This window comes from Anser cygnoides, chromosome 35, assembly GCF_040182565.1.
Source record: "Anser cygnoides isolate HZ-2024a breed goose chromosome 35, Taihu_goose_T2T_genome, whole genome shotgun sequence".
Lineage (NCBI taxonomy): Eukaryota > Metazoa > Chordata > Aves > Anseriformes > Anatidae > Anser > Anser cygnoides.
This window is the reverse complement of record NC_089907.1, coordinates 1831694-1855902: the sequence shown is the minus strand read 5'-3', so window position 1 is coordinate 1855902 and position 24209 is coordinate 1831694. Positions and strand designations below refer to the sequence as shown.

Below are 24209 nucleotides of genomic sequence, written 5' to 3'. Positions count from 1 at the left end.
TCCAAATCTTGCTCCAGATTATGAGCTCTGGGAGCTGAACCCAATTGTCAGCTCCAAATCTTGCTCCAGATTATCAGCTCTGGGAGCTGAACCCAATTGTCAGCTCCAAATCTTGCTCCAGATTCAGATTATCAGCTCTGGGAGCTGAACCCAATTATCAGCTCCGAATATTGATTATTGCACTGGAACGTGGGGTCTAAACGTGCCACTGAAGCAGGATTTACCTTTCTGGTATCCCTCCAGGTCTTCCTCCAGGGAGCAAGCCAGGACATCTGGAAGCAGAGAAGACCCCGGAGATTTACACCCCTGCATCCGGCCGCTCCTTCCCCACCTCTTCTGGACATAAAGAGGGTTGGAGAACAACCCCGTGGTACAGCTGGGGCACCCAGCTCCCTCCGCACCTCATTAATACCCTGATTTAATTGCTAATTAATAGTCTGCACCTCCCACCCGCAGCTCTCCATCCCTTAAGGGTGCTGTAATGGGTCTCTAGGGTGAAAATTGATTATTTTTTTTTTCAATTAACGGGTGTTTGGTGCATTCGGACTTTCCAACCAAATTTTGCAAGCTCTTGGGATGCCTGCCCCCCGGCCCAGGCTTCGTTTGCCGCTCATTAAATCACCGCTTTTCCCCCCATTTTCCCCTCCAGACACCTTTGAGCCGCTCCACCGCCGCGCGCCAGGGCGTTGTTCTTCTGGGAGAAGTCCTCGAGCTCCGCTTCGAGCTCCAGCGGCCGCAGCCTCCGCTCCGTGCTCCTCGTTGGGGGGAAAAAATCAGAATTTAACGCCGCGGCTCCTGGCCAGGAAATCCCAAATCCCCCACCCCCAGTGTGCTGCAAATCCAGGGGGAAAGCGAAATATAGCGGAGTTTTGTGCCCCAAAAATAGAGGATTTTATGGCCCAAAAATAGAGGATTTTGTGCCCCAAAATAGAGGGTTTTATAGCCCCAGAATAGAGGGTTTTATGGCCCCAAAGTAGAGTTGTTGTGTTTTTCTTTTTTTTTTTTTTTGTGCCCCAAAATAGAGGGGTTTGGGGCCCAAAAATAGGGGAGGTTGTGCCCCAAAAATAGAGGAGCTTCATGCCCCCAAAATAGAGTTCTGTGCCCCAAAAATAGAGATTTTTTTAAGCCCCCAAAATAGAGGGTTTTTTGTGCCCCTAAAATAGAGGGTTTTTTGTGCCCCAAAAATAGAGGGCTTTTTGTGCCCCCAAAGTAGAGGATTTTTTTGCCTCAAAGTAGAGGTTTTGTGTGCCCCCAGAAATAGAGGAGTTTTGTGCCCCAAAGTAGAGGAGCTTTGTGCCCCTAAAATAGTTTTTTTTTTTTGCCCCAAAATAGAAGGGTTTTTGGGCACACCCCAAAGTAGAGGAGCTTTGTGCCCCCAAAACAGAGGATTTTATGCCCCAAATTAGAGGGATTTTTGCCCCAAAGTGGAGTTGTTTTTTGTGGCCCCAAAGTAGCGGCGTTTTGTGCCCCAAAACAGAGGGTTTCGGCCCAGAAGTGGCATCTCGAAGCCGTGCTCCCAGCGACGATTTTTGCCCAGCGGAGAGAAACCCCCCGGTACCTGCTCGGGGCGATGCTGGAATCCTGGGGGGGAGGAAAGGAAAAAGACGCTCAGGCTCTGTTTGCGTGCAAAAAAAACCCTAAAAATCGGGTTTTTAGGGGGGCCGTTCGGCTCACCCATCGGGCTCCTCTTCTTGGCTGAGCTGTACGAACTCCCGAAATCCCCCTAAAAAGCCCCCCCGCCCCATTAAACACCCCCCCCTTTTCCCTCCCTCCATCTGTGAGCCCCTTTTGGGGCCCCCTTTTTTCCCCCCCTGGTGTGGGCGCTGGGGTTTAAACCGCCCTCGTTTCCCGCTGCCGCCCCTCCCGCTTCCTCCAAACTCGCTCAAAACCCTACAAACTGCAGCGTTTCAGCCCAATTTTCTCTCTCGGATGCCGGGAGGGAAGGCAGAGGGCTTCGCCCCGTGGTGGGAAGGGAGAATTTGGGGCTGAGCTTTAAGGGAAGTCAATTTTTGGGGCCGAGCTTTGAGGGAGGTCAATTTTGGGGGCTGAGCTTTAAGAGAAATCAATTTTTGGGGCCGAGCTTTAAGGGAAGTCAATTTTTGGGGCCGAGCTTTAAGGGAAATCAATTTTTGGGGCCGAGTTTTAAGGGAAATCAATTTTTGGGGCCGAGCTTTAAGGGAAGTCAATTTTTGGGGCTGAGCTTTAAGGGAAATCAATTTTTGGGGCTGAGCTTTAAGGGAAGTCAATTTTTGGGCCAGGAGCATCACGGGCCAGCGGAAGAAATCCAAGCAGACGGCGCAGGTCGGCTTCGTCCCGGAGGTTTCTCGCAGCCTTTCCCTCGGCTGTGATCCGTCGGAGTTGTCGGGGCCAGGCGGAGGAACGCCCCGCGCCGAGGGGCCTCGGGCGCTGGTTTTCCTGGAAGTAAATGCAGCGGGGTTTAAAGCGAAAGAAAAAAAAAATAAAGAAAGAAATAAACCCCACCCAAGTCGGAAGCGAAAAGGGAGAGGAAGGAGAAGCGCTGCGAGGGTTTCGAGCTGGAGGCGGCGTTACGGCGGCCTTGAGCTGAGGCCGTCAGGCTCTTTTTTCCCAAAAAAAGAATGCGATAAATTCATTTATTTAATAATTTATTCAGTGAACCAAACTGAACAAGGGTTTCTGATGTGGAATATTCACGTGTAGAGATCGTAACCTTTTTTTTTTTTTTTAAAGTCTTATCCAGAGGTTTTGACAGTTACGAATTGCACTGATAAAAAAGTAAAATAACTGCAGTGTTCTCAAACAGGGTTGTAAAAACAACCAGGGTCTGAGCCCCAAATTAATCTGCTTTGTTTTTTTTTCCCCAGGCAAACCACAGCAGCTCCCCGGAGTTGGCTCGCAGCGAGGGTAAAAAGAGGCAGGAGCGATGCAAAAACCCAGCGGGCATTTGCTAAAAATAGAATAAAATAAAATTAAATTAAATAAAAATAAAAACTAAAATTAAAATTAAATAAAAATAAATAAAAATAAAAATAAAAATAAAATAGAAATAAAATATAAATAAAATATAAATAGAATAATAAAAATGCTGCAAAATCCCGTTAATAAACCCCAAAAGCGCCCCATTGAGAGGCGGGGCCGGAGGGGCCGAGCTAGGCTCACCTTAACGGATCGGAAAGGCGCGTTCTCATTGGTTGGTCGCACGCAGCCAATAGGAAAGCTCAGCTCGGCGGGCAGCCAATAGGAGGAGGAGCTTCTGATCCCCTTTCCCGCGCCGCACACGCGCTGGGGGGGACTCGAGGGGCCGTTGGTGCGCGGTGATGGGGCGCGAGAAAACGGAAAAAAAATAAAATTAAAAATAAGAAAGGGAAAGAAATCCTGGCAGATCTCGAGGCAGAAAAAAAAAATGGAAAGGAAAAAGATAGTTCCTTTCCTTTCCGTTTTCCCTTTCATTTTCCCTTTCCTTTTCCGTTTTCCTTTCCTTTTCCCTTTTCCTTTTCCCTTTTTCATTTTTTCCTTTCCTTTCCTCCAGGAAACGCCTGGCACAGGGCTTTAATCAACAGGATGCTAATTTCAAGCTTAATTAAATCTTGGTTGCTTCAGCTACTTCTCCCTCCCAAGAGGGAGCCCAGCTTGCAAGGGGCAGCAGGGGAATCCAGAGCCGTGCTGGATGAAAATATTCCTCCAGAAACTGTTATTTCTGTCCATCTCTACTTTTTAATTTCCAGAAGGAAATTAAATTGCATGCGGAAGCAAGCCAGCGTCACTTCTTACGTGAGGTTTATTTTTCACTTATAAACGGGTCTTGGAGTTCCGGTGTCTTGGGGCAAGGATGTGTTGCACCTGCCGGATGTTTGCCGCCGTGGTTTGGCTTTTTGGGGCAAATTCCTGCGTTTTAGGAGACTTTCACTCGGCTTTTCTGGAGCCGGGGGAAAAAAAAAAAAACAGCTTTTCTGGAGCTGTACCGCCGGGGAGCTATGGAGAAGGGGTGAACCTGCCTCTGGCTGTTCCCTTCCCAGGACTAGGGGATGCGTTTTTTGGGGGGAAATACCCGTTTTTTGGGTGGAAAAATGCTTTTTGGAGGCAGCGGGAGCCCAGCTCGGGAGGGGGGGGGGAGGGGGCGCGCGGCGGTTGACCCTGTTGCGTCCGCCGGGGAGGGGAGGGGGGATGAGGGGAGAGGGGGGGGACGTTGATTCGGTTCCGTCCGGCCCGGTGCTATATAAAGGGGCCGCGGGGGCCCCGCCACCCCGCAGTCGGAGTTCGGCGGCGGCGAGAGCGGGAGCGGCGCCGAGCGGAGCGGGGGGGAGCGGCGCCTCGAAGCCGGCGTGCGGGGGCGCCGGCAGCGGTAAGGGCACCGGCCATGCCTCGGGGCAACGCGCTGTCCCAGCCTTCCACCTCCCGGGCGGCCTTAGAGGTGCAGCTGCCGAAGAAGCGGGGGCGGCCGTCGCTGTCGGACCTCATCCTCCGCGCCGTCTGCGTCTCCACGGCTCGCAAAGGCGCCTCGCTGGCTCTCATCAAGAAGACGCTGGCCACCGAGGGATACGATGTGGTGAGGAACGGCGGCCGCCTCAAGGCGGCGCTCGGCGCTTTGGTCACCAAGGGGCTCCTGCAGCGTGTGACCGGCACGGGCATCGCCGGCTCGTTCCGTATCGGTCGCGTCGGTAAGGAGCGCGTGGAGGGAGCCGCGCGGCGCGGGAGGGCGGCCGGCGAAACCCGCCAGCGCCCCGCGGGGAAGACGAAGGGCCCGAGGCGCGCTGTCAAAGCCACCCCGCAGCGGCTGAAGAAGCCGAGGAGACCGCGGGGCAAGGCCGCGGCGGCACCGGCGGAACCGGCGGCCGAGGGTCCGGAGGCAACCGAGCGCCCGGAGACAGCAGCGGCGGCGGCTGAGGAGGAGCGTTAGGAGCGCGGCGGAGAAAGCAATAAAACCTTAAACCCAAAGGCTCTTTTAAGAGCCACCCCAGAGAGCTCAGCAGAGGGGCTGTTCGCGCGGGGTGCAGGGAGGGAGGCGCCGCCCGCGGTCCCTCCAAAGAGCCCCGGGGGAACGGCGGCGGCTCCGGCGGCGGCTCCTCCACCGGCGGAGCCCGGAGACCTCGGGGCGGCGGAGCAGGGAGCGCGCCGCCGCGCAGCCCCGCGCGGGGTTCTCAATCAGGTCCGTACCTCCTTTATGTGCGGGACGGACCTGCCGGGCGCAGTTCTCAATCCGGTCCGCCGCGGCAGCGGGACCCAACTCCTTCCCTCCTCCCCCCCCCTCCGGCCCCTTGCACAACAACCGGGAAGGAGAAAAGAATCAATAAATTGCCCTTTTTTTTTTCTTTTTTTTTTTTTTAACAAACCCACCACCTGCACGGAAAAATGCCGGTTTAAAACCCCATTTACGGCTGAGAAAGGGGCGGGGGGGGCCGTCCCAAGAGGCGGGATCCCTCTCAGAGTCCGCCGATCCGCGCCTTCTCCTCCACCTCCCACGAGCACCGCCGCGGGGCGGCCCCCTCGCAGCCCAGGGCTCCCGGCGCCTCCTCCTCCTCCTCGCATCGCCGGGGCTCTCTGCCCTTAGCCTGCTCCTCGTCCCACCGCACGCTTTTTCTGTCTGCCAAAACCTGCGGGGGGGCCGAGCCGGGATCTGGAGTCCCTTTTGCTGAGGGGAGACCCCGCGCAGGTCAGAGGCAAAGCCCAGGAAAAGCTGAAGTAAGAAGAAAAGCTTTAAAAAATAATACTAATAGCTGCCTTACCCTTTTCCTCCGTGCTCAGGGTTTTCCCCGTTCCCGGCCTCGGTTTGGATCTCCCTGGGTCTGGAAGGAAGGAGGCAGGGTGGTGGATGCGCCTCAGTCGCTGCCTCCTTCCCCCAAGCCCCTTTTCCTCCTAAAATTACCTCGCAGTTCTTTCAGAGCCTCCTCGAGGGCAGCGTGCTGGCGGCGGCAGGAGCGCAGGCTCTTTTCCAGCTCGGGGGGAAGCTGCAGCCTCGCTTCGTTCCAGCTGGGGAGAGAAACGACAGAGGCGGACTCGGCGTGAGGGATGGGGCTAAACCCGCGCGGGTAACAAACCCGAAATGCTGGGGGCTGAGGGTTTCGCAGCGCTCAGAAAGCGGAAAGTGGAAGTGGTGGCGCTGGTTTCGTCCCTGAAGGGTGAAGCTTTGGGGTTTTGTTGGCTTCGAAGCGGGGCGATGAGGTGAGGAAGCGACGGGGCGCCACGTTACCTGCTCAGGCTGCTCCCGGTATCCTAAAAGGGGGGGGGGGGGGGGGGGGGGGGAAAATGGGGTTAAGGACCCCGCGTGCGGTTTTCCGGGGGCTTCGCCTTCGGCCTGGCGAGCGGGAGCCTCACCTGGGGCAGGCGCCCGGCCTCCAGCTGCCCGATGAGGCCGTGGAGCCGCGCGATCTCCTCGGCCAGCCGCGAGGCTTTTTCCGCCTGGGCGGCCTCGAAGGCAGCGTCGAGCTCGGCCAGGCGCCGCAGCACCCCGCGCTCCTTCTCGTCCAGCAGCCGGCGCAGCCGCTCGAACTCGCCGCCGACGCGCCGCCGTTCGGCCTCGCTCGTCTCCTGGGGAAGGAAGCGGGAGAGGAAACCTCCCCCCCCCGCCACCGCGCGTCGCCCCCCCAGACCTCATTTCTTTTTATTTTTCCTCCTTTTTAAGCTAAGGACAAAGTGCTCTTTTCCCCCTCTCATCACCACTCTTTCTTTATAGTTAGCGGAAAAAAAAAATACAAACCAGAGCCTTGGAAAGCGAGCGTCGAGGGGAAAGTTTTAATTCCTTACGAATAAACTTCCTTTTTGGGGCTTGATACGGAAGTTAAAGGAGCGATGCCGTTAATTAAAGCGATTTGAAAGGCTGATGTGCGGGTGCGCACGGAATCACAGCTGGGCGCGGAGGCAGCACTCACCAAACCTGCCCGGGATCCGCGCGGTCGGGCCCGACCGGGTGTGGGGCTTTGCAGGGCGCGTCGCGGGGATGTTCCCCTGCGTTTCGGTCAGAAAAAGAGGAAAAAAAAAAGAAAAAAAAAAAACCAAAGCACCCATCGGAGCTGCTGAAGCACCAAGGGGCCCTTACCAGGTAGTCCTGGCGGCGCTTCTCGTCGGCCGCCCTCCATTCCAGGAACTCTGCCAACACTTTCCGTAGAGATTGTAGATGAGATTGGATTTTCTCCTGAATATACCCCAAAAAAATAAAATAAAAATAATGAAGCGATCAGCTTGGCTTGTTGGCTTTAAAATCCTAAATTATCTGGGAGAGGAAAGCAGCTCCCAAAAATCCGTCTCTGGAATCGGCTCCGGGTTTCCGCTTCTTGTAAGGAGCCGAATCTTTTTGCTTTTGCAGCAGAAAACGAAAATATTTTCTCTTTGCGCCAGGCTCGTCCAGCCGCCGAACTCAGGGAGGAGAAACCCAACGGGATGCCCGCAGCCGGCCTCACCTCCCCGGCGGCCTCCTCCTCCTCGTGTTTCCCAAAAAGCTTCGCGGCCGGAGCCCGCAGCCGCTCGCCCATTGCCACCGACAGCCTCAACCCGGAGGATTTTCGCCCCGCGGGGTTTCTTCAGAGCCAGGAGGCGGCGGCGAGGAAATGCTGCGTGCGGTCGGCCTCGGCGCGGAGGCTTCTCGCCGCTGCCATGCTGCGTCGCCGGAGGTTCGCAGCGGCGCGGGGCGAAGCCGCCCTCCCGCGATCCGCCCCGGGGTGTTCCCATTATCCCGGCGCCACCTTCCCCGGGTGGGAAGAGCAGCGTTTGGCATCCTCATCCTGCCCCCAGACAACTTTTAAGCACGTGTTTTACTAAATCGTCGCGTTTCCAGGCTTTGCCCTCTGATGGAAATGCAGCCGGTTCACCAAATTCCTCCTTTCTGCTTCGGTGCAAGAACACGCGTTTTTAGCACCTTCTCTCTCGTTTTTTTCCCTCTTTTTTTCCCTCCGTAACCTCATAAATGCATCGAAAAAATAAAACGCAGCCGTGAAGCGGAGGAAAGGGCACAATCGGAGTGGGCAGGAGGCGGCTGCGCGCGTCGTGGCCCCGTCTGCAGCCGGGAGATTGGGGCTCTCCTCCCTCCCCGGCTGATAAAAGCTGGCGGGGACAGAGACGGGACTGAGCTTTCGCTGAGCCTCTGCCAGAGAAACGGGGGGGAAAAAACCCTAACGGGGGAAAAACCAAGCGAGGGGAAACAAGTGGGGGGAAAAAGCAGCCGGAGGAACCCCAAAACAGCGCTGGAAACGGCCAAGAATAAACCAAAAAGTTTTGAGAGAGGAGAAAATCCCAGCGCTGCAAGGTGGGTCTGGCTTTTTTTTTTTTTTCCTTTTTTTTTTTTTTTGAGCTTTGTAGCGTTTCTGCAACTATTTGGGGCTTTTATTACCGTTTTCCAGCTCAGAACTGCGGCCGTTTACCGCAGGCCCTCGTTTGTTTGTGGGCAAAGCCCCGCTTTGGGCTTCAAAAGAGGGATTCGAAGCCTTCGGTGCCAGCCCTTATCTCCCCGTGCACGCTTTTTCCCTGGGGCTGGAAGCAAATTTCTCCACTTCTGGCAACATTTCTCACAAAATGCTTTTCTCGGGAGACTCGGAGTCAGCTTAGCTCGATTTTTAAGGACGTTTCTTGCTCCTCTGAAATAAAACGAGTTCAATTTTGTTGCCCAAAGAGCAGGGAGAAGGCAGGGGTGGGTTTAAGGCAGATTCATCGCTGAATTGACCCAAGAAGGGGGAAATTTTGGGGTATAAATCATATCTGGGCGGTAGATCGCTCTGTCCGGGCTCACTCCTTGTGTTCCCTTCGTAGTGAGAGGGAGTCGAGGGATTTAATCTGATTTAATCTGAGAGATTAAATCTGTGGGTTTTGCCATAAATAAACCAGGCTCCTTGATGGCTGCTGGAGAAAAATAGCAATTTTTTTCGATCGTTTTGACTACGGATGGTGGATGAGCCAATTATGTGGGGTAATTTTATTTTATTCTTTTTTTTTTTTTCCCTTCTTTTGGCTCTTCTGGACAGGAAGAGAGGACACGGTGGGCGCGATGGCTTTCTGCCTCAAACCCCGGCCGTGCACGTGGGACTTGGCTGTGGACTACAACGCAGCGAAACAGTTTCAAGGTAACAGAAAATGGTCGAAGAGGAGCCAAGCACCAATTTCTGGTGTCTTCTGGGCTCCGTCGGCTGAGAGGTCTGTTGGGGGTGAGGCTCCTCCAGTTCCAGCCTCGCCTGGAGAACCTCCACCTCCTTGTCCTTGTTCCTCCATCTCCAGCCTCGCCTGGAGGTCCTCCACCTTCTCATGCCTCTATCTCCAGCCTTATCTGGAGATCCTCTGTCTCCAGCCTCGCTTGGAGGTCCTCCATCTTCTGGTTTCTCTATCTTCAACCTCACCTGGAGGTCCTCCAACTCCTTGTGCCTCCATCTTCAACCTCACCTGGAGCTCCCCAACCTCCTTGCACTTCCATCTTCATCCTCACCTAGAGGTTCTCCAGCTTCTTGTGCCCTCCATCTCCAGCCTCACCTGGAGGTCCTCCATCTTCTTGTGCCTCCATTTCCATCCTCAGCTAGAGGTTCTCCACCTCCTTGTGCCTTCCACCTCCTGGGTCCTCCATCTCCAACCTCACCTGGAGATCCTCCACCTCCTGGCACCTCCATCTCCAGCCTCATCTGGAGGTTCTCCACCTCCTTGTGCCTCCATCTCTTGTGTTCTCCATCTCCAGCCTCACCTGGAGGTCCTCCATCTCCTGGTTTCTCCATCTCCAACCTCACCTGGAAGTCTTCCACCTCCTGGGTCCTCCATCTCCAGCCTCACCTGGTAGTTCTCCACCTCCTTGTACCTCCATCTCCTGGGTTCTCCACCTCCAGCCTCACCTGGAGGTCCTCCATCTCCAACCTCACCTATACGTTCTCCACCTCCTTGCACCTTCACCTCCAGCCTTACCTGGAAGTTCTCCACCTCCAGCCTCACCTGGAGGCCCTCCACATCCTTGTGCCTCCATCTCCTCTCCCTTTCTCCTTGAAAAACAAGCAACGGGAGCGGATTTTGGGGGGCAGTTCATCCTCTGTGCTCGCGTTTGTTCCCGACTCCTTCTCTCTTTTCCTTTCCAGTGGATGTGACCCTGGATCCGACCACGGCCGGCCCCGAGGTGATCCTCTCCGAGGACCTCAAGGAGGCCACCTGGGGCAGACCGGGGCGCCGGTGGCCAGCGGGCCCGGGCCGTTTCGACACGGATCCGTGCATGTTGGGCAGCCAGGGCTTCACCTCGGGCCGCCACTACTGGGAGGTGGAGGCGAGCGGGCGCTTCTGGACCGTGGGGGTGGCTCGGGAATCGGTGCGGAGGAAAGGCCGGATCCTCTTCAAACCCAACGCCGAGATCTGGGGCTTGCAGAAGTACGACGAGCTCTGCGTGGCCCTCACGGCTCCCTCCAACACCTCCGTCCCGCTCCACGGCGGGGAGATCGGGGTCTACTTGGACTACGAGGTGGGGCAGGTCTCGTTTTACGCCCTCGGCACCCGCCGGCGCGTCTTCACCTTCCGCGTGGCCTCCTTCAGCGGCGAGAGGGTCTTCCCCTACTTCTGCGTGCTGCTCTCCACCATCAAGCTGCCCCCCAGGGGCTGACGGGGCGGCGACGGGGTCCCCCCGAAACCGTTTCGGTGCTTCCAGGAGAAATGGAAACGCTCCTCAACGCACCTCACCTCATTTTATTATTATTTTTATTTTTTTCTTCAGGATTTGGGGTGATTTCCATCACCCGTAGCTTACGGGTCTGCCTCACCTCATTTTATTATTATTTTTTTATTTTTTTCTTCAGGATTTGGGGTTATTTCCATCACCCGTAGCCCATGGGTCTGTCTCACCTCGTAAAATAATAATAATAATGATAATAATTTCTTCAGGATTTGGGGTGATTTCCATCACCCGTAGCTCACGGGTCTGCCTCACCTCATTTTATTTTTATTTTTTTTATTTTTTTCTTCAGGATTTGGGGTGATTTCCATCACCTGTAGCTCACGGGTCTGCCTCACCTCGTAAAATAATAATAATAATGATAATAATTTCTTCAGGATTTGGGGTGATTTCCATCGCCCATAGCTCATGAGTCTGCCTCACCTCATTTTATTATTATTTTTTTCTTCTTCTTCAGGATTTGGGGTTATTTCCATCACCCATAGCCCATGGGTCTGTCTCACCTCGTAAAATAATAATAATAATAATGATAATAATTTCTTCAAGATTTGGGGTGATTTCCATCACCCATAGCTCATGAGTCTCCCTCACTTCATTTTATTATTGTTATCAATATTATTATTATTATTTTTTCAGGATTTGGGGTGATTTCCATTGCCTGTAGCTCATGGGTCTGCTAGATTTTTATTTTTATTTTATTTTTATTTTTATTTTTATTTTTTTTTATTTTATTTTTATTTAATTTAATTTAATTTTATTTTTATTTTATTTTTATTTTATTTTTATTTTTATTGTTTTTATTTTTATTGTTTTTATTTTTCTTCAGGATTTGGGGTGATTTCCACCACCCCGTAGCTCGTGGGTCTGCCTTACCTCATTTTATTATTATTGCTATTATTATTATTTCTTCAGGATTTGGGGACATTTCCACCACGTGTAGCTTGTGGGTCTGCCTCACCTCCTTTTATGATTATGACTATTATTTATTAATAATAATTTTCTTCAGGATTTGGAGTGATTTCCACCGCTCGTGGGTCTGCCTCGGGTCCGATGTCTCTGTTACGGGTTAAATCTGGGAGGTTTTGGGTCTCGTGGCGGTTTGAGCCGGAACCCCCAGTCTCAGCTGAAAGTTGCGGGTTTTAGGGTTATTAAAAGCGTGTTAATAGTTTTACCGAGCTGGTGTTGAGCTGAAATCTTTGTTTTTCCCCCCAAACCCATGCTGAATTCCACACCTAATTAAACTCCTGAATTTCAGCAGAACTCTAATACTATTGTCCTAATTTCAGCAGAATTCGCTTAAATACCACCTGCAGCTCCCTGATAACAGAATTGAGTTTTAATTGATATTGTTTAAAATCTTTTTTTTTTCACAGGAATTTGCCCCTCTCCTCCCTTTCACTGTTTTTCCCACTGTAATTTTTTTTTTTTTTTTTGAGCAATTAATGTGCGAATATCACTGGGTTCAGACCCAAATTAACAGGTTTTATTGTTAGAAGGAGGAAGTGTGTGGGCGGAATACGTTTGGGTTGTGATTTAACGGGAAAAAAATAAATAAATAAAATAAAAGCTCCAAAACGCCCCCCACAAAATGGCGGCCGCGGGCTCCCCTCACAGCGGCCACGGGGGCGGGGCGTCTCGCTCCGGGCGCTGATTGGCTGGCCGGCTCCGTTGTCCCGCCCTTGCCTGCTGCTGATTGGCTCCCGCCTGCGAGCTTCCCGCTCCTAGCGTGGATGCTGTCGTTATGGAGCGGGACGGGGAAAAAAAAATCGCTTTTTTTTTTTTTTTGGCTTTTTTTTGCCTTTTTTTCTACCGCTCTACGCGCGTTCTTGCAGCGTTGCGCGCGGGTGAGCGCGTGGAGCTGCTGTCACCGCTCCCTTCGTCCGCTCTGCGCCGCCGCGGAGGCAGCGGGACCCTCGGGACCTCCGCGGGGCCGCGATCGCGACGGGGATCGGGATCGCGACGGGGATCGGGATCGCGACGGGGATCGGGATCGCGGCAGGGATGGGGACCGCGACAGGGACCGCCGGCGCCCGGTGAGTTCGGGTTTGGGGGGAGCGTTGCAGGTGGGGGGGGGGGGGGGGGGGTCCACATTTTGTGTAGCCCTTTTAAGGGCTCGGGGGGGGGCCGGAAGTCCCGCCCCGATAAGCCCCGCCCACCGCTTTATAAGCCGGCTCCGGCCGGCTCCGGCCGGATATGAGGCGTGGACTTGCAGGACGCAGGGTGGAGGTCCGCAGTGTGCGGTTCCGTTTGTTCGGGCTGCGGCCTAGGACCTCGTGGGTAGCGGCAGGGGATTGGGATTGGGGCTGGGGTTAAGGTTGGCGTTGGGATTGGGGCTGGGATTAAGGTTGGCGTTGGGATTGGGGCTGGGATTAAGGTTGGCGTTGGGATTAGGGCCGGGGTCGGGAGGGGGTTTGGGTTGGGATTAGGTCCGGGGCTGGGCTCGGGCTCGGGATGGGGGCTGGGATTGGGTTTTGGGGCTGGGACGGATTGGGGCTGGGATTAGGGCTGGGATGGGGATTGGGCTGGGGGGCTGGGGGGGATTGGGCTGGGGGCCTGTGGATTGGGATTGGTTCTGGAGTCGGGCTTGGGGCTGGATTTGGGGTTGGGGCTAGAATCGAGATGGGGGTTGGGATTGGGATAGCTGCTGAGATTGGGATTAATGCTGAGATCGGGATTGATGCTGGGATTGGGGTGCTATAGGCAGCCAAACTTGGCCTCCCCTTTCCTCAGGCTGTGTTCCTGGTTTTCTCCCGGCCCCTCCCAGCCCCCGGAGCCTCCCTACGTGACCTTTTCACCGCGGCGTCACCTCCCCACACGTTTCCTTTCTCACTTTCGCGTCTTTTCTGCCTTTCTCCGTTCTTTCTTCTCTGCAGCCTCCGTTGCGCCTCCCCCAGGGTGCTGCATTCCCAGCCGCAAGCTGCCCTCGGAGGACCCTTGGCGATTTTGGCCCTGGGAGGCTGCTGAGGGGGGGCTCCTGAGATACGGCTGTGATGCTGAGCCTGGAGGAGAACAATAACGCGGACAACGACTCTGTGTTGGAGGGTAGGTGCATTGGGACAAGCGTGAAGAAGTGGGTTTCGGGTAAGGATCTTTCCCTGTTTGAAGGGCGACAGATCCGTGGGGAATCGGAGAGTCACTGAGGCTGCAGAAGACCTCCGAGGTGGAGGTCAGTAGCCGAGGTTGCAGCCTCGGAGCCGGTGCAGCTGCAGCCCCAGCGCCCGATCGTGAGTTACAGGGGGGATTTCAGGCACTTGCTTCACCGCGCGTGGCCCGGGAGAGCGGCGCGACCGGGCCGCGCCCAGCAGCTTTCACGAGAGAGGCTGACGAGGAGGAGATGTCTCCAGGGCCCCGGTGACTGCGCGCACGTCCTGTGACTGCAAACAACCTCTGGGAGGGGAGTGCCGTGAGCAGGGAGGGGCCGGCAGCGGTGTGCAGCCGTTGCGGCAGTTACACGGGGCCTCTGCACCGACTCTTGGCAGTCTGTGAGATCACAGTCTGTGACTTCAAGGCCTTGGGGTGGTTGGTGAAAGAGTCTGGGGCAGAAGTCCTTTTCTCTTCCCTCCTTCCATCCCGGGGCGATGGCGTGGGATGGAATAGAAGGATCCGGTCCATAAACGCTTGGCTCCGTGACTGGTGCTACAGGCAGGACTTTGGGTTCTTTGTTTATGGCTGATTTTATAAGACACAACTAACGCAAGAGAAAGGTTTATCTCGCAGGGGTAAAAGGGTTCTAGGACAGCAATTAGCAGGGCTCGTTTGCAAAGCTTTAAACTAGATCCGAAGAGGGGAGAGTTGTAGCCAGGCTTGCAGCGGTGGGGCAGCGCCCTAGCAGCGATGAAGATCCCTAGGGTGAAATCGGCGTGCTCGGCTCGCTCCCCGAAGCGCCTGGACACCAGCGCACGTAGCGCGGGGAATAAGCAGGAGGAGTTAGAAATCCGCGTTCGGCCAGGAGGCTGTGATCTAGCGGCAGTGACAGAGGACGGGGAGCTTGCCCTCACGAACAAGGAGGGTCTGGTCGAAGCGGTGAAGGTTGAGGGCAGCCGTGGTTGCAGCGGCCACGAGATGGTGTAGTTCAGGATCTCTTGTGGCAGGAGCAGAGGATCGCAAACCCTGGACTTCAGCAGGGCCGACTTTGGCCTTTTCAAGCATTTGCTAGAGGAAATCCCACGGAACAGGGTACTTGAAGGAAAAGGGGCCCAGGATGGTTGGTTAGCTGTTGTCAGAGGATGCGGTTGATGGGACGGAGTCGAGTTTTGGAGGCCTGCATCTAGTGGAGTCCCTCAGGGGCCGGTACTGGGACCGGTGTTGTTTAATACATTCCTCGATGACTTGGATGAGGGAATAGCAAGTTTGCTGACGGCGCTGTGAGAAAAATCTCCATAAAATCTCAATAGTATTTTCAGACGGGATCTTCTCTGAAGCTATTCGAGTCGCGATTGCAATGGCGGGCGTCCTGCGAGCAGGAGCTCACAGTGAAAGTTCATCGTAACCTTCTATTCTGTATTACCCGACACCTTTCTCCCCTGTTTACTTACTTGCTGAGTGCTGCAGGTTCACAACCTCCTTGACGCGCTTCTATACCATATATGTACGATTTTATTTGACCCGCCCTAAATTTCTTTTCTTTCTTTTTTTTTTCTTACCACCTTTTCTCGTGACTAGAGGGCTCGTGACTTTTGTTTTTACCGATCTCGTACTCCTCATCCTGTTTTTCTTAGCTGTCCTCCTTATTTCGGGACGGCGGGCCCTTCTGCTTACCTGCTTAATGCACTCCCCACTTCTATAGCACGCGATGGCTTTTGAATATGCGAGGTTAGTGGAATTTTCCACTTCAAAAAAAGAGCAGATGTTCAAAAATACGGAAGGGGCGAGTGTCGGGAGGGTGGAGCCAGCCGATGATGGGACAAGGGGCAGTGGGTGCAAGCGGGAACATAGGAGGTGCCGCTTAAATATGAGACGAAATCTTTTTAGGGTGAGGGTGACAGAGCATGGAACAGGCTTCCCGGGGGGGTCGTGGAGTCTCCTTCCCTGGAGATATTCAAAAACTCCTGCGTGACGTGGTTTAGGTGCTCCTGCTCCATCGGGGGATTGGCCTGTAGATGATCTTCCAAGGTTCCTTCCAGTCCCTAACGTTCTGTGATTCCGTGGAGGTCCAGCCGTCCCCCTCGCACCAACATCACCCGCAGGGGGTGGGGAGGGCCTAGCCTCTCTCAGCCCCGCTGCCAGGGGTCTGCACAGCGCTGGGACCCCTGACTTCTCCCCCCCGCACACTTTTCGTTGCAGATCTTTTTACTGCTAAGCGTAAGGAGGGAAGAGCTGCGCTCTGGAAGCAATACCTGCTTGTCGCCCTCGTCGCCAACGTTGTAGGAGGGGCGCTGCTTTTCCTCCCCATTATCATCTGTGAGTGTTCCCAGGTGGTTTTGTGGCTCTGCCCTGCGGCCCCAGCTGCAGGACGGGGGGAAAAAAAAAAGGGGGGGGGGGGCTCGGTGCATGGAGGGGGAGCCCGTATCCAACCCAGCTGCCCCAAGGACTACCCCCTTCTTTGCTCCTCCAAACCCCTCGATGTATTTTTCCTTAGGGCTCTCTCAACATGCGTATTCCTGCCCCCCTTTGTGGATCGGGTTCGAGGGGAAATGTTTCTACTTCTCCGAAGTGGAAAGGAACTGGACGTCGAGTCGGGATGACTGCCACACGCGCCGCGCCAGCTTGGCCGTGATCCAGTCCAAGGACGAGCTGGTGAGACTGGGGGGTTTTCTCCTGGCCCCTTTTTTTTTTTGGGGGGGGGGGGAGGAGGGGGCAGAGATCTGGGGGTGACGTGCGACCCTGCTCCCCCTCTGCTCTCAGGACTTCGTGCTGCGCTACAAAGGTTTTCCTGACCACTGGATCGGGCTGAGCCGCCAAAACCCGAGGCAGCGCTGGGAGTGGGAAGATGGGACCAAATTCAACAGCTCGTTGTGAGTCCGTCGTGCCGTGCGCGCCGGGGGGGGGATTTTTGGGGCGAGGAGGCAGGAAGCGTGCGGGAAGCTCACCCCCCCACTGCCTCCCCTGCAGGTTTCTCGTCGGAGGAGGCGAGGACTTCGCTTTCTTGAACGACCAAAAAGTCACCAGCGCTCGCAGCAGCGGCGAGCGGCACTGGATCTGCACCAAGCCGCAGAGCAGGCAGCCCTGAGGCCAGCAGACACGGCGCCTCCGGGTCGCGCAGAAAATACCTCACATCTTGGTGCCCTGGCGGACGTTTCGAGAACTTGACATCGCGGGACAAGGCCCAGGGTTCATTTCTCAGGCCTGCAGGTGGCGTTTTGTCACAGCTGACGCGCTTTTGGAGCCTTTTCACGTTTTCTGTCTCCAACCAGCGAGTTTCCTTGCTTCTGCGAAACGTTTTTGTCATCTCAGCCTCTTCTGCACTACATTTTTGCTTCGTCTTTATCGATGCCTAGCATTAAGATTGATAGCAGAGGCAAGGTTGCATCAGGAAAAGCAGCGATGTAGTACGTTGTCCAACTGCCAACAGGCACTCCCATTTCATTTTTAGATTTTAAAACTCTTTCCTCAAGGAATTTGCACTTTTTTAGCACAGGGCGAGGTGCTAACTTTTATAACGGAGGGGCATTTTAAAACACAGTGTTTTGCGAAAGAGATATCAGTATTGTGCGTAGGCAGAAGATATCGCAGGGTGGATGGGAATATTTCAAAACACACGATCCTGGAAATGGTTTGGGCTGGAAGAAGGCTTCAGGATTGTCTAGTTCCAACCTCGTTGCCCTGGGCTGAGGTCCCTGAGGTCCTGCTTGGGGAGGAAGCAGCTGTAACCCATCACCTCTGCTGGTGCTAGCCTGAGAAATGCGAGTAGCGGGTGAGTTGCTTTAACAAGGAGCAACTTCTCGTGCTTGCAGTTCCTCCTGTACTTGAACAAACATTTCAATGCCTCCCAGGCTGGATTGTGGAGGCAGTCTGGTGTCAGGTCTACGTTAATTTCAAACGCTGCCTGTGGAGGAAAACGGTGCCTTTCTCTTGCTTTTCTGCTCCTCTGTGTCTTTGCACTTTATCGGCAGTGTTTTTCTGTGTGCTGTTTTCGTTTATATGTGATTTCCAAATAAAATATATTTTTTTGAAGCCTGGCTCTGACTTTTATTTTTTCCTCTTGCGTTACCCTGAGATCCACTGTGAGGTGACAGTGTTACCCCACTCCTTTCTTGCCCTTCCATGAAAACTCCCTCATTGTAAGACCACAGCTACATCCTGTGCCACATCTCCTGAAAATATTAAGCATTTCCTAAGAAAACCCAGGACACTTCACTGCAGTTCACCCAAATCTTGCTTTTAGGACAGCACCTTAGAGAAAAAGCAGATAATCTTTACCAAAAAAATAAGAAATTCTCTGCTTTTGGATCCTGGAAGAGCTCAACAATGCTAAATGATGCTTCAGGGTGGGATGCAGAAGGGTTTTGTGCAGGAACTCCTCGTTCTTTGCTGACCTAAACCAGACTTCCTGACATTTAGGTGTGTGAAGTCTGGAGGAAAGACTGCAACAGCAGGAAGTGGCACCTTAGTGAACAGGTTTTTGCAATATTTCAGGCCAGTGAATTGGATTTGTTAACCAAAAGTACATTTTTATTGCATGGAATTGCCCTGCCTGTAACGGATGGAGGAATAACAACAAACCTTGAATTTATGCGCTTAGCTAGAGGCAATGCATCAAGTTCATCGCTGCAAAATTCTCCCAGTTTGGGCTGCAAGAGCAAGTTAAAGCTAAATTACCTATGTTTGAGGAAGAGAGACTTAATGACAACATTTGGTGCATGCGTGTAGCAGGAGAGGCATGCAGGCTGTAGCTCTCAGTGTGCAAAATAATGAGAGAACAGAAAACCCCAGATTAAGGCTGGCTCTGTTTTTGAGAAGTAATTACAACGTCGTTACTCATTACCGAACACGTTGCTCACCGGTTCCGACGGCACCTCATCTCGTGAAAATCTTGCAAACAGCTCAAAGTGCGTCGAAAGCCCTCAAAATACAGGATCGAGTCGACGTCAAGCCAGGCAAGGCTAAAAGGTCGCGTTTCTCACGAGGTGTTTGTACGAGGAGGCTCCTCCAGGGGATTTGCTTCTATGTCCCCAGTCCTGGAGGTGGCACTGGTGGACTTGATTTGGAGATGGCTGCTTGCTGGGAGGAGCCAGGTCTTGAAGCTCCCGGAGTCTGTTTCTCATGCTATTTTTTTTCCAGATACAACCAAAAATAAAAGCGCTGCTAAAAACCCTACAATCCTCACCGTCACACCTTCACCAGCCATCTCCGAGCTGAGGTGCTCCTCAAAAAACGTCTTCCCAGGATGGAGTTAGCCGTGCAAATGTCCCATGTTTCACCTGCAGACCCTAAAAGCCAAAGATTCCCAAAGCAAAAGATTCCAGAAAATCCTTGGAGGTCCATCCTTGCACCGTTTCCACGTGCTCATAAGGAACTGGAAAGCTTTTCCCAGCCGAGCAAGCTTGAAAACTGCTGATTTAACTTGCCAAAAATTAGGAAAAACTCAAATCCGATGCCATTCGACCTTTTTTTTCCCCTGTGCAGGGCTGCATGTTGATGTCTCCTTAGAGTGAATCCTCCGCGCGCACACGCATGGTCTCGCTGGCAGCGTTGTGACTTCTCTGGTGCTCTGAAATTTCGTTTCAGTGCCGTTGCGAATGAGTCATTGCCACGTATGACTGTGCTGCCGTGAGAAATCATCAGCTGTCGGCCACTGTGTGGCAAAATTGGGTTGCAAATTTAAATAGTAACTTTAGTTCCTATTCAGCAGTTTCCGGCTGAATTCCCCCCCTGAGTTTCCTTCAAAGTTTCCGAGCTTTTGTCTCGTTTCCCCTGTTTGTTTCGGGTGTTTAGGAGCTGATGCAAAGGTTTTGAGCTCGTCTCGTCTTGTTGCCTTTGCCTGGGCTGTTCAGCGCGGGCTTGGTGCAAACCCAGTTCCTCTCCGTGCTGCACTGGGAGGAGCGGAGCCCGGTGTCACCCAGGTAGGCACAGAAGCCACCTCCTTGGACCTGAAACCTGAAGGGCAGAAGAAACAGCCGGCCTCAGACGGGAAAAGGGAGAAAAATCACACTGATGATAGTCCAAGGAGAACAAAAAATAACCAAAAGTAGGAATCTAACAGCGTTTTGGCCCCGCTTCCACCTCTCAACTCAAAGGGAAAAGCAAAGAACGGCTGTGGAAGCAACGTGGCCCTCTCCAGGTCTCATCGCCCCACCGCTACCTCTGGATCCACCTCTAGAGCTGGTCCCGAATCCCAGAAGAAACGCAAGTTTCAGGGCCGGAGAACCAACAGCCAGCACGATAATGACGAAAACCCCCCAGACTCACAGGTGGGACGGACGTGAGTGGTTCACCCATTTCCATGGTTGCTCCTCCCCTTCCCGCGAAAGGCCAACCCAATGCTCCGAGATGCCTTTATATCTCATTGTGAAGCTCTGGAAAAGACCAAAGACTTTAGGGCAGCTCTCAGGGTTTTGGGACATGCCCAGCAAGTCATTGTAGAAACCTCCCTCCAACCAATAATCTACATTTTATGAGTTGCCTGCGCTCCTTTGGTGCTTGAATTATTCAGTCTGTTACCAAAAAACAATAATCTTTAAGGCAGAGACCTACTTCACTGTTGTCTAGAATTTTTTTTTCCTTTTTTTTTTTTTTCTTTTTTTCCCCTTTTTGCTACAGGTCTTGCATTGGTTGGCTTTGGTGAGAAGCTCGAGGAGAAGACCCATAAAACAACCATTTTCCCCATCTCCTCTCCCCAGGACTGGGAAGAAGATACTGAAATAGCAGGCAAGGAAACCAAAAGGTGGCAAAAACGGTGGTGGCTTTTCTGGGGGGCTCCATACCAAGTCTTCCACGCTGTCGAACATGGCCAGGGAAGCACCGAGAGCTGAGCAGTTGTCCTGGCTGGACGTCCAGTTCCTCTCAGCCTCCGAAAAATGGTAGCATTTTCCTCTATACCCGATCCAGTCGAACGGACACCGAGCACAGGGCTGGGGTCGAGGTTGAAAAGCGTGCACTGTCATGGATAGAGCAAAGGGGGGCAGGAAGTGTGGGGGCTGTACTTTCAAAGCAGAAAACAGGCCACCAAGGACGCGGGTTTTAGGAGGATTTCCAAAAAGTCCTATGCCCAAACGTGCCCTAAGGTATCGCTATCCATCATTAATGCCAAAGCAGCGATGGGCAAAGCAGAGAGAAAGCGTTTCTCTTGTTCCTGCAGCCTTCTTGGCTTGGTGGGACTTGTGCCAACATCTCTTGATGCTTGGCCAACCAGCAGCCCCTTCTTTACCAAAAAAAAAAAACTTTTTGGGTAAAGTCTGACGATCTGTTTTTTAAAGAATGATGCCGCAGAGGAGATGGGTTTGGCTTTCTGGAGAAGGGTTTCTGCACTCATTGAAATGTCCCTCACCTGGAGGGGACACCTCCTGGCCTTGATTTTGTCTTCGTCAGGAGCACGGAGATGGACTTGGCACAAGTGCAATGACCCAAAGCGTCTTGGGGAGGGCACAGAGACGTTGTCCCTGTGATGAGCACCTCGACACTCACCTGCAAAAGCGATGGCGGTGACGAGCAGAACCAGGAACACCACTGCCACGGTGACCTGGCAGGCAACGCGTGCCCCCGGCTTCATCTCCAGGCTGGAACCTGCAGGAGAAGAGACCCTCAACATCTTCATGGGAGCACCGAGGGCAACAGCACACTCCAGGTCCAGGGAATTGACCCCAAAGGTGTTTTTTGCCTCTTTTTGCTCAAGGAGGAAGAGGAAGGGGTCAGTCTCTCCCCTACGTTGGGTGTACTCACTTTCACTTGGGGTGAGAAACAGCAAGAAGTTTTGAATTCTTCCCCATGAGGAATAAAATCATGGGTTTTTCCTTCTTGGATACTCTTCTTTAGGAGGGGAACATTGTCTTTTCCCCAGCTCTAGCTGCAAACCTCTGCTCTGTAATGCCTGTGGGCATTGCACCATACGCACAAGCGATTTCGTTTGAATTTCTGTCATTACAGCTCGAGGGACTTCTTTCGCAACCCGAACCGAGATGCTTTGGGTCTTGCAATGACTTGAGTCACGCTCAGCCCATCGCTGGGTCTTCTGATCTCGAACACGCTCTTATCTTAACCTCTGCTCAAAGAAACTTCTGTTTGCTATGGGGTTTGCCTTCGCTTCCTCCTCCTTGCGTGTCATCACATGAACCACATCTCATGCAACAAGCCCTCCTTCCCTCTCTTCTTTTCCCTTCCCCGTGCACCGAAATAGAAATCATTTTAGACGATAATTCCGACACCAAATATGCCAATAGAAAAACCATGGCTCAAAGTCAATTGGGACAACTGGAAAGACCCCAAATCCCCTTTCCCACCTGCTTTGGTCTACCAAGAGGATGGTGGAGATGGGAGGAACAGTCAACTGAACCAAAATAAGGCAGTGTTGAAGAAAGGAAGGCAGAGGTTCGTTAATATTATGCTAATTTATCTAATGCCACGCTCTTTTTTTTGGTCTTTTCACCCTTCTTCTCTACCAATATCTCTACCAACATCTCTTTATTCTTTAATTGAGAACCAGGGGGTGAAGACACAAAAGAAACACTGACTCACGGAGGATTCATAACTAAAATCTTCCAAAATGTGACTGCTTAGCAAAATTCCACCTGGTGCTTGCTGAGCTACAAAAAATTTCCCCTTGAGGGAAGTGCTAGAAAACCCAAGACTCAGTTTTTCTTACCACCCCGTCACCCTTACATCAGCTTGTTTTTGTTCTCAGATTATAGAAGGCAGAAGAAAGCCTTGTTCGGGCCAGTGCTCTGCAGTTACCTCCCCGCTTGCTTCTTTCCGTGCCCAAAAAGCCGGGATATTCCCTCATTTCCTTCATTTTGGGAGATGCAGGTGGGGTGGCGATGGGGCACCTGAAAACCAGAAAATTTCACCCATCAGAAGCTGTGACCCAAGGACACGTTTTTTGGGGGGGCTCTCTGGTTCTCAAATCGTGGTCGTCTTCGAGGTCCATCCAAGCTCAAGCCAAACTCATTGCAACGATTCAAAGAAAAAGCGCGATTTCCTCTCCCTCTGATAATTTTACACTGCCTTTACACCTCAGCCTTGCCGGGGATGGGTGAAGGCTTTGCAAAAGGAAGAATTTTGTTCCATTCAGCACCAAAATCAATCCCCCCCTTCGCCCCCCGCCAACCAGCAGTCGCGCACCATCAGAGCGGCAGTCCTGGATGAGAAGAAAATTAAATGTCCACGTGGCGTAAGAAAACAAAACACAGAAAAAAAAACAAAACATCACCCCCAATTTGTGGGGGGAATTAAATCCCCCCCCCCCGCAATCACAATTCTCCCCCTGCAATCAGAGTTTTCCTTTTGCAATTAGAGCTTTCCCCCAGCAATTAATTCCACCCAGCAATTAATTCCACCGTTTGCAATTAATTTTTTTCCACTTGCAATTATTTTTTTCCCCCTGCAATTGATTCCCCCCCCCCCATAATTGATTCCCCTTCCCTTGCAATTGATCTTTTCACCCTGCAGTTCATTTTTTTTTTTTTCCCCCTGCAACTCATTTTTTTCCCCTTGCAATTCGTTCTCCCCCCACTTCCAAGCCCGAACCCCCCCCCCCCAGCCCCGTACCTGTGTCCTGCCGGTGGGAGCACTGCGCGCTCTCCTGCTGTGTGAAGTGCGAAGCCTTGTGTCAAATAAACCTTTTTTTCTGGGGGATTTTCCAGAGGATCCAGCTGGCGACGGGGCCGTGCAGCTGGTGGGGAGATGCCCACGAGCCCCTTTCGAGCAGGAAGCAGCTGCTCTCCTGGCCCCCCCTCCAGCTCTGCTCTCGCCACCTTCACCCCATGGGGGTTGCTATAAATAGATATGTATCTATTTATATACATAATATATATTTATATAGCATTTTAATCATAGAATTTATATAGATATATTTAATTTATAGAATTTAATATATATGTACTGTTTTTATATATATGTAGTAATTTATATATACGTAGTATTTTTCTATATATATATATAGAATCATAGAATCATAGAATATCCTGAGTTGGAAGGGACCCTTAAGGATCATCAAGTCCAACTCTTGATACCGCACAGGTCTACCCAAAAGTTCAGACCATGTGACTAAGTATATACGTATATACACGTATATACATACGATATATGTACTATTTCTCCCTATATAATATGTAGTATTCTCTCTATATAGTATTTATATATATACACATAGCTTTTATATCATAGAATCATAGATATATACACATAGTGTTTATATAGAGATATATGCACAGTGTTTATATAGAGATATACACAGTATTTATATAGAGATATATGCACATAGTGTTTATATAGAGATATACACATAATATTTATAGAGATATATACACAGTATTTATATATATATATACACATTCAGATTTACACATACACAGAATTTTTCTCTCTATATATGTAATATCTATATATACTATTTTAATCAGAGAATTAAAATATGTATTCAATTCATAGAATTTAATATATATAGGTAGTGTTTATATATGTATATGCAGTATTTTTATATATGCAGTATTTTTCTATATATACACATAATATTTCTATATAT

The 24209-nt window shown here is 52.1% G+C and overlaps 4 protein-coding genes across 16 annotated transcripts; 2 read left to right on the top strand and 2 right to left on the bottom strand.

Moving 5' to 3' along the window:
• Positions 1–913: 913 nt before the first annotated feature.
• LOC106029347 (E3 ubiquitin-protein ligase TRIM11-like) lies at positions 914–7641 on the bottom strand. 8 transcript variants are annotated; one of them, XM_066986805.1, is made up of 9 exons: positions 7374–7513; positions 7016–7108; positions 6846–6936; positions 6674–6741; positions 6292–6504; positions 6167–6189; positions 5843–5946; positions 5703–5762; positions 5400–5608 (listed from the first exon to the last, which is right to left on the bottom strand). In XM_066986805.1, exons 1-9 carry the CDS (start codon positions 7443–7445, stop codon positions 5400–5402), a joined length of 933 nt encoding a protein of 310 aa, XP_066842906.1. In that variant the 5' UTR covers positions 7446–7513. The 8 variants fall into 8 exon arrangements, with proteins under 8 accessions (XP_066842901.1, XP_066842900.1, XP_066842902.1 ...); XM_066986800.1 differs by lacking the exons at positions 5400–5608; positions 6167–6189 and adding an exon at positions 914–2415 and having other exon boundaries at positions 6846–6921; positions 7013–7108; XM_066986799.1 differs by lacking the exons at positions 5400–5608; positions 6167–6189 and adding an exon at positions 914–2415.
• A 454-nt stretch (positions 7642–8095) lies between these two features.
• LOC106029341 (E3 ubiquitin-protein ligase TRIM7) lies at positions 8096–11769 on the top strand. Its single transcript, XM_013170610.3, has 3 exons — positions 8096–8215; positions 8928–9026; positions 10014–11769. The coding sequence occupies exons 2-3, from the start codon at positions 8951–8953 to the stop codon at positions 10523–10525; spliced, it is 588 nt and encodes a 195-aa protein (XP_013026064.3). The 5' UTR covers positions 8096–8215; positions 8928–8950; the 3' UTR covers positions 10526–11769.
• Positions 11770–12308: 539 nt separating this feature from the next.
• LOC106029344 (C-type lectin domain family 2 member D-like) lies at positions 12309–17707 on the top strand. Of its 3 annotated transcripts, none has more exons than XM_066986883.1 (6): positions 12309–12627; positions 13468–13636; positions 15878–15994; positions 16173–16330; positions 16439–16548; positions 16646–17707. In XM_066986883.1, the coding sequence occupies exons 2-6, from the start codon at positions 13585–13587 to the stop codon at positions 16761–16763; spliced, it is 555 nt and encodes a 184-aa protein (XP_066842984.1). In that variant the 5' UTR covers positions 12309–12627; positions 13468–13584; the 3' UTR covers positions 16764–17707. The 3 variants fall into 3 exon arrangements, with proteins under 3 accessions (XP_066842984.1, XP_066842982.1, XP_066842985.1); XM_066986881.1 differs by lacking the exon at positions 12309–12627 and adding an exon at positions 12766–12867; XM_066986884.1 differs by lacking the exon at positions 12309–12627 and adding an exon at positions 12786–12871.
• Positions 15214–23616, bottom strand: LOC106029343 (C-type lectin domain family 2 member B-like). 4 transcript variants are annotated; one of them, XM_066986829.1, is made up of 6 exons: positions 23234–23605; positions 22421–22512; positions 21158–21256; positions 20458–20630; positions 19943–20049; positions 15214–19630 (listed from the first exon to the last, which is right to left on the bottom strand). In XM_066986829.1, exons 1-6 carry the CDS (start codon positions 23488–23490, stop codon positions 19465–19467), a joined length of 894 nt encoding a protein of 297 aa, XP_066842930.1. In that variant the 5' UTR covers positions 23491–23605; the 3' UTR covers positions 15214–19464. The 4 variants fall into 4 exon arrangements, with proteins under 4 accessions (XP_066842930.1, XP_066842932.1, XP_013026069.2 ...); XM_066986831.1 differs by lacking the exon at positions 19943–20049 and having other exon boundaries at positions 23234–23616; XM_013170615.3 differs by lacking the exon at positions 23234–23605 and having other exon boundaries at positions 22421–22502.
• Between the last annotated feature and the right edge of the window lie 593 nt (positions 23617–24209).

Bases quoted from the DNA above. Each gene is read 5' to 3' on its own strand.
- LOC106029347 (XM_066986799.1), bottom strand. From the start codon at position 7,445: ATGGGCGAGCGGCTGCGGGCTCCGGCCGCGAAGCTTTTTGGGAAACAC. The intron at 5,763-5,842 runs GTAATTTTAGGA...CCTTCCTTCCAG, and splicing joins GGCTCTGAAAGAACTGCGAG to ACCCAGGGAGATCCAAACCG. The intron at 2,416-5,702 runs GTAAGGCAGCTA...ATTTACTTCCAG, and splicing joins CCTGAGCACGGAGGAAAAGG to GAAAACCAGCGCCCGAGGCC.
- LOC106029341 (XM_013170610.3), top strand. From the start codon at position 8,951: ATGGCTTTCTGCCTCAAACCCCGGCCGTGCACGTGGGACTTGGCTGTG. The intron at 9,027-10,013 runs GTAACAGAAAAT...TTTCCTTTCCAG, and splicing joins CGCAGCGAAACAGTTTCAAG to TGGATGTGACCCTGGATCCG.
- LOC106029344 (XM_066986883.1), top strand. From the start codon at position 13,585: ATGCTGAGCCTGGAGGAGAACAATAACGCGGACAACGACTCTGTGTTG. The intron at 15,995-16,172 runs GTGAGTGTTCCC...ATTTTTCCTTAG, and splicing joins TTTCCTCCCCATTATCATCT to GGCTCTCTCAACATGCGTAT. The intron at 16,331-16,438 runs GTGAGACTGGGG...CTCTGCTCTCAG, and splicing joins TCCAGTCCAAGGACGAGCTG to GACTTCGTGCTGCGCTACAA.
- LOC106029343 (XM_066986829.1), bottom strand. From the start codon at position 23,490: ATGTATATAAATAGATACATATCTATTTATAGCAACCCCCATGGGGTG. The intron at 22,513-23,233 runs GTACGGGGCTGG...TCTGGTTTTCAG, and splicing joins CTCCCACCGGCAGGACACAG to GTGCCCCATCGCCACCCCAC. The intron at 19,631-19,942 runs GTGAGTCTGGGG...TCTGCCCTTCAG, and splicing joins CACTCACGTCCGTCCCACCT to GTTTCAGGTCCAAGGAGGTG.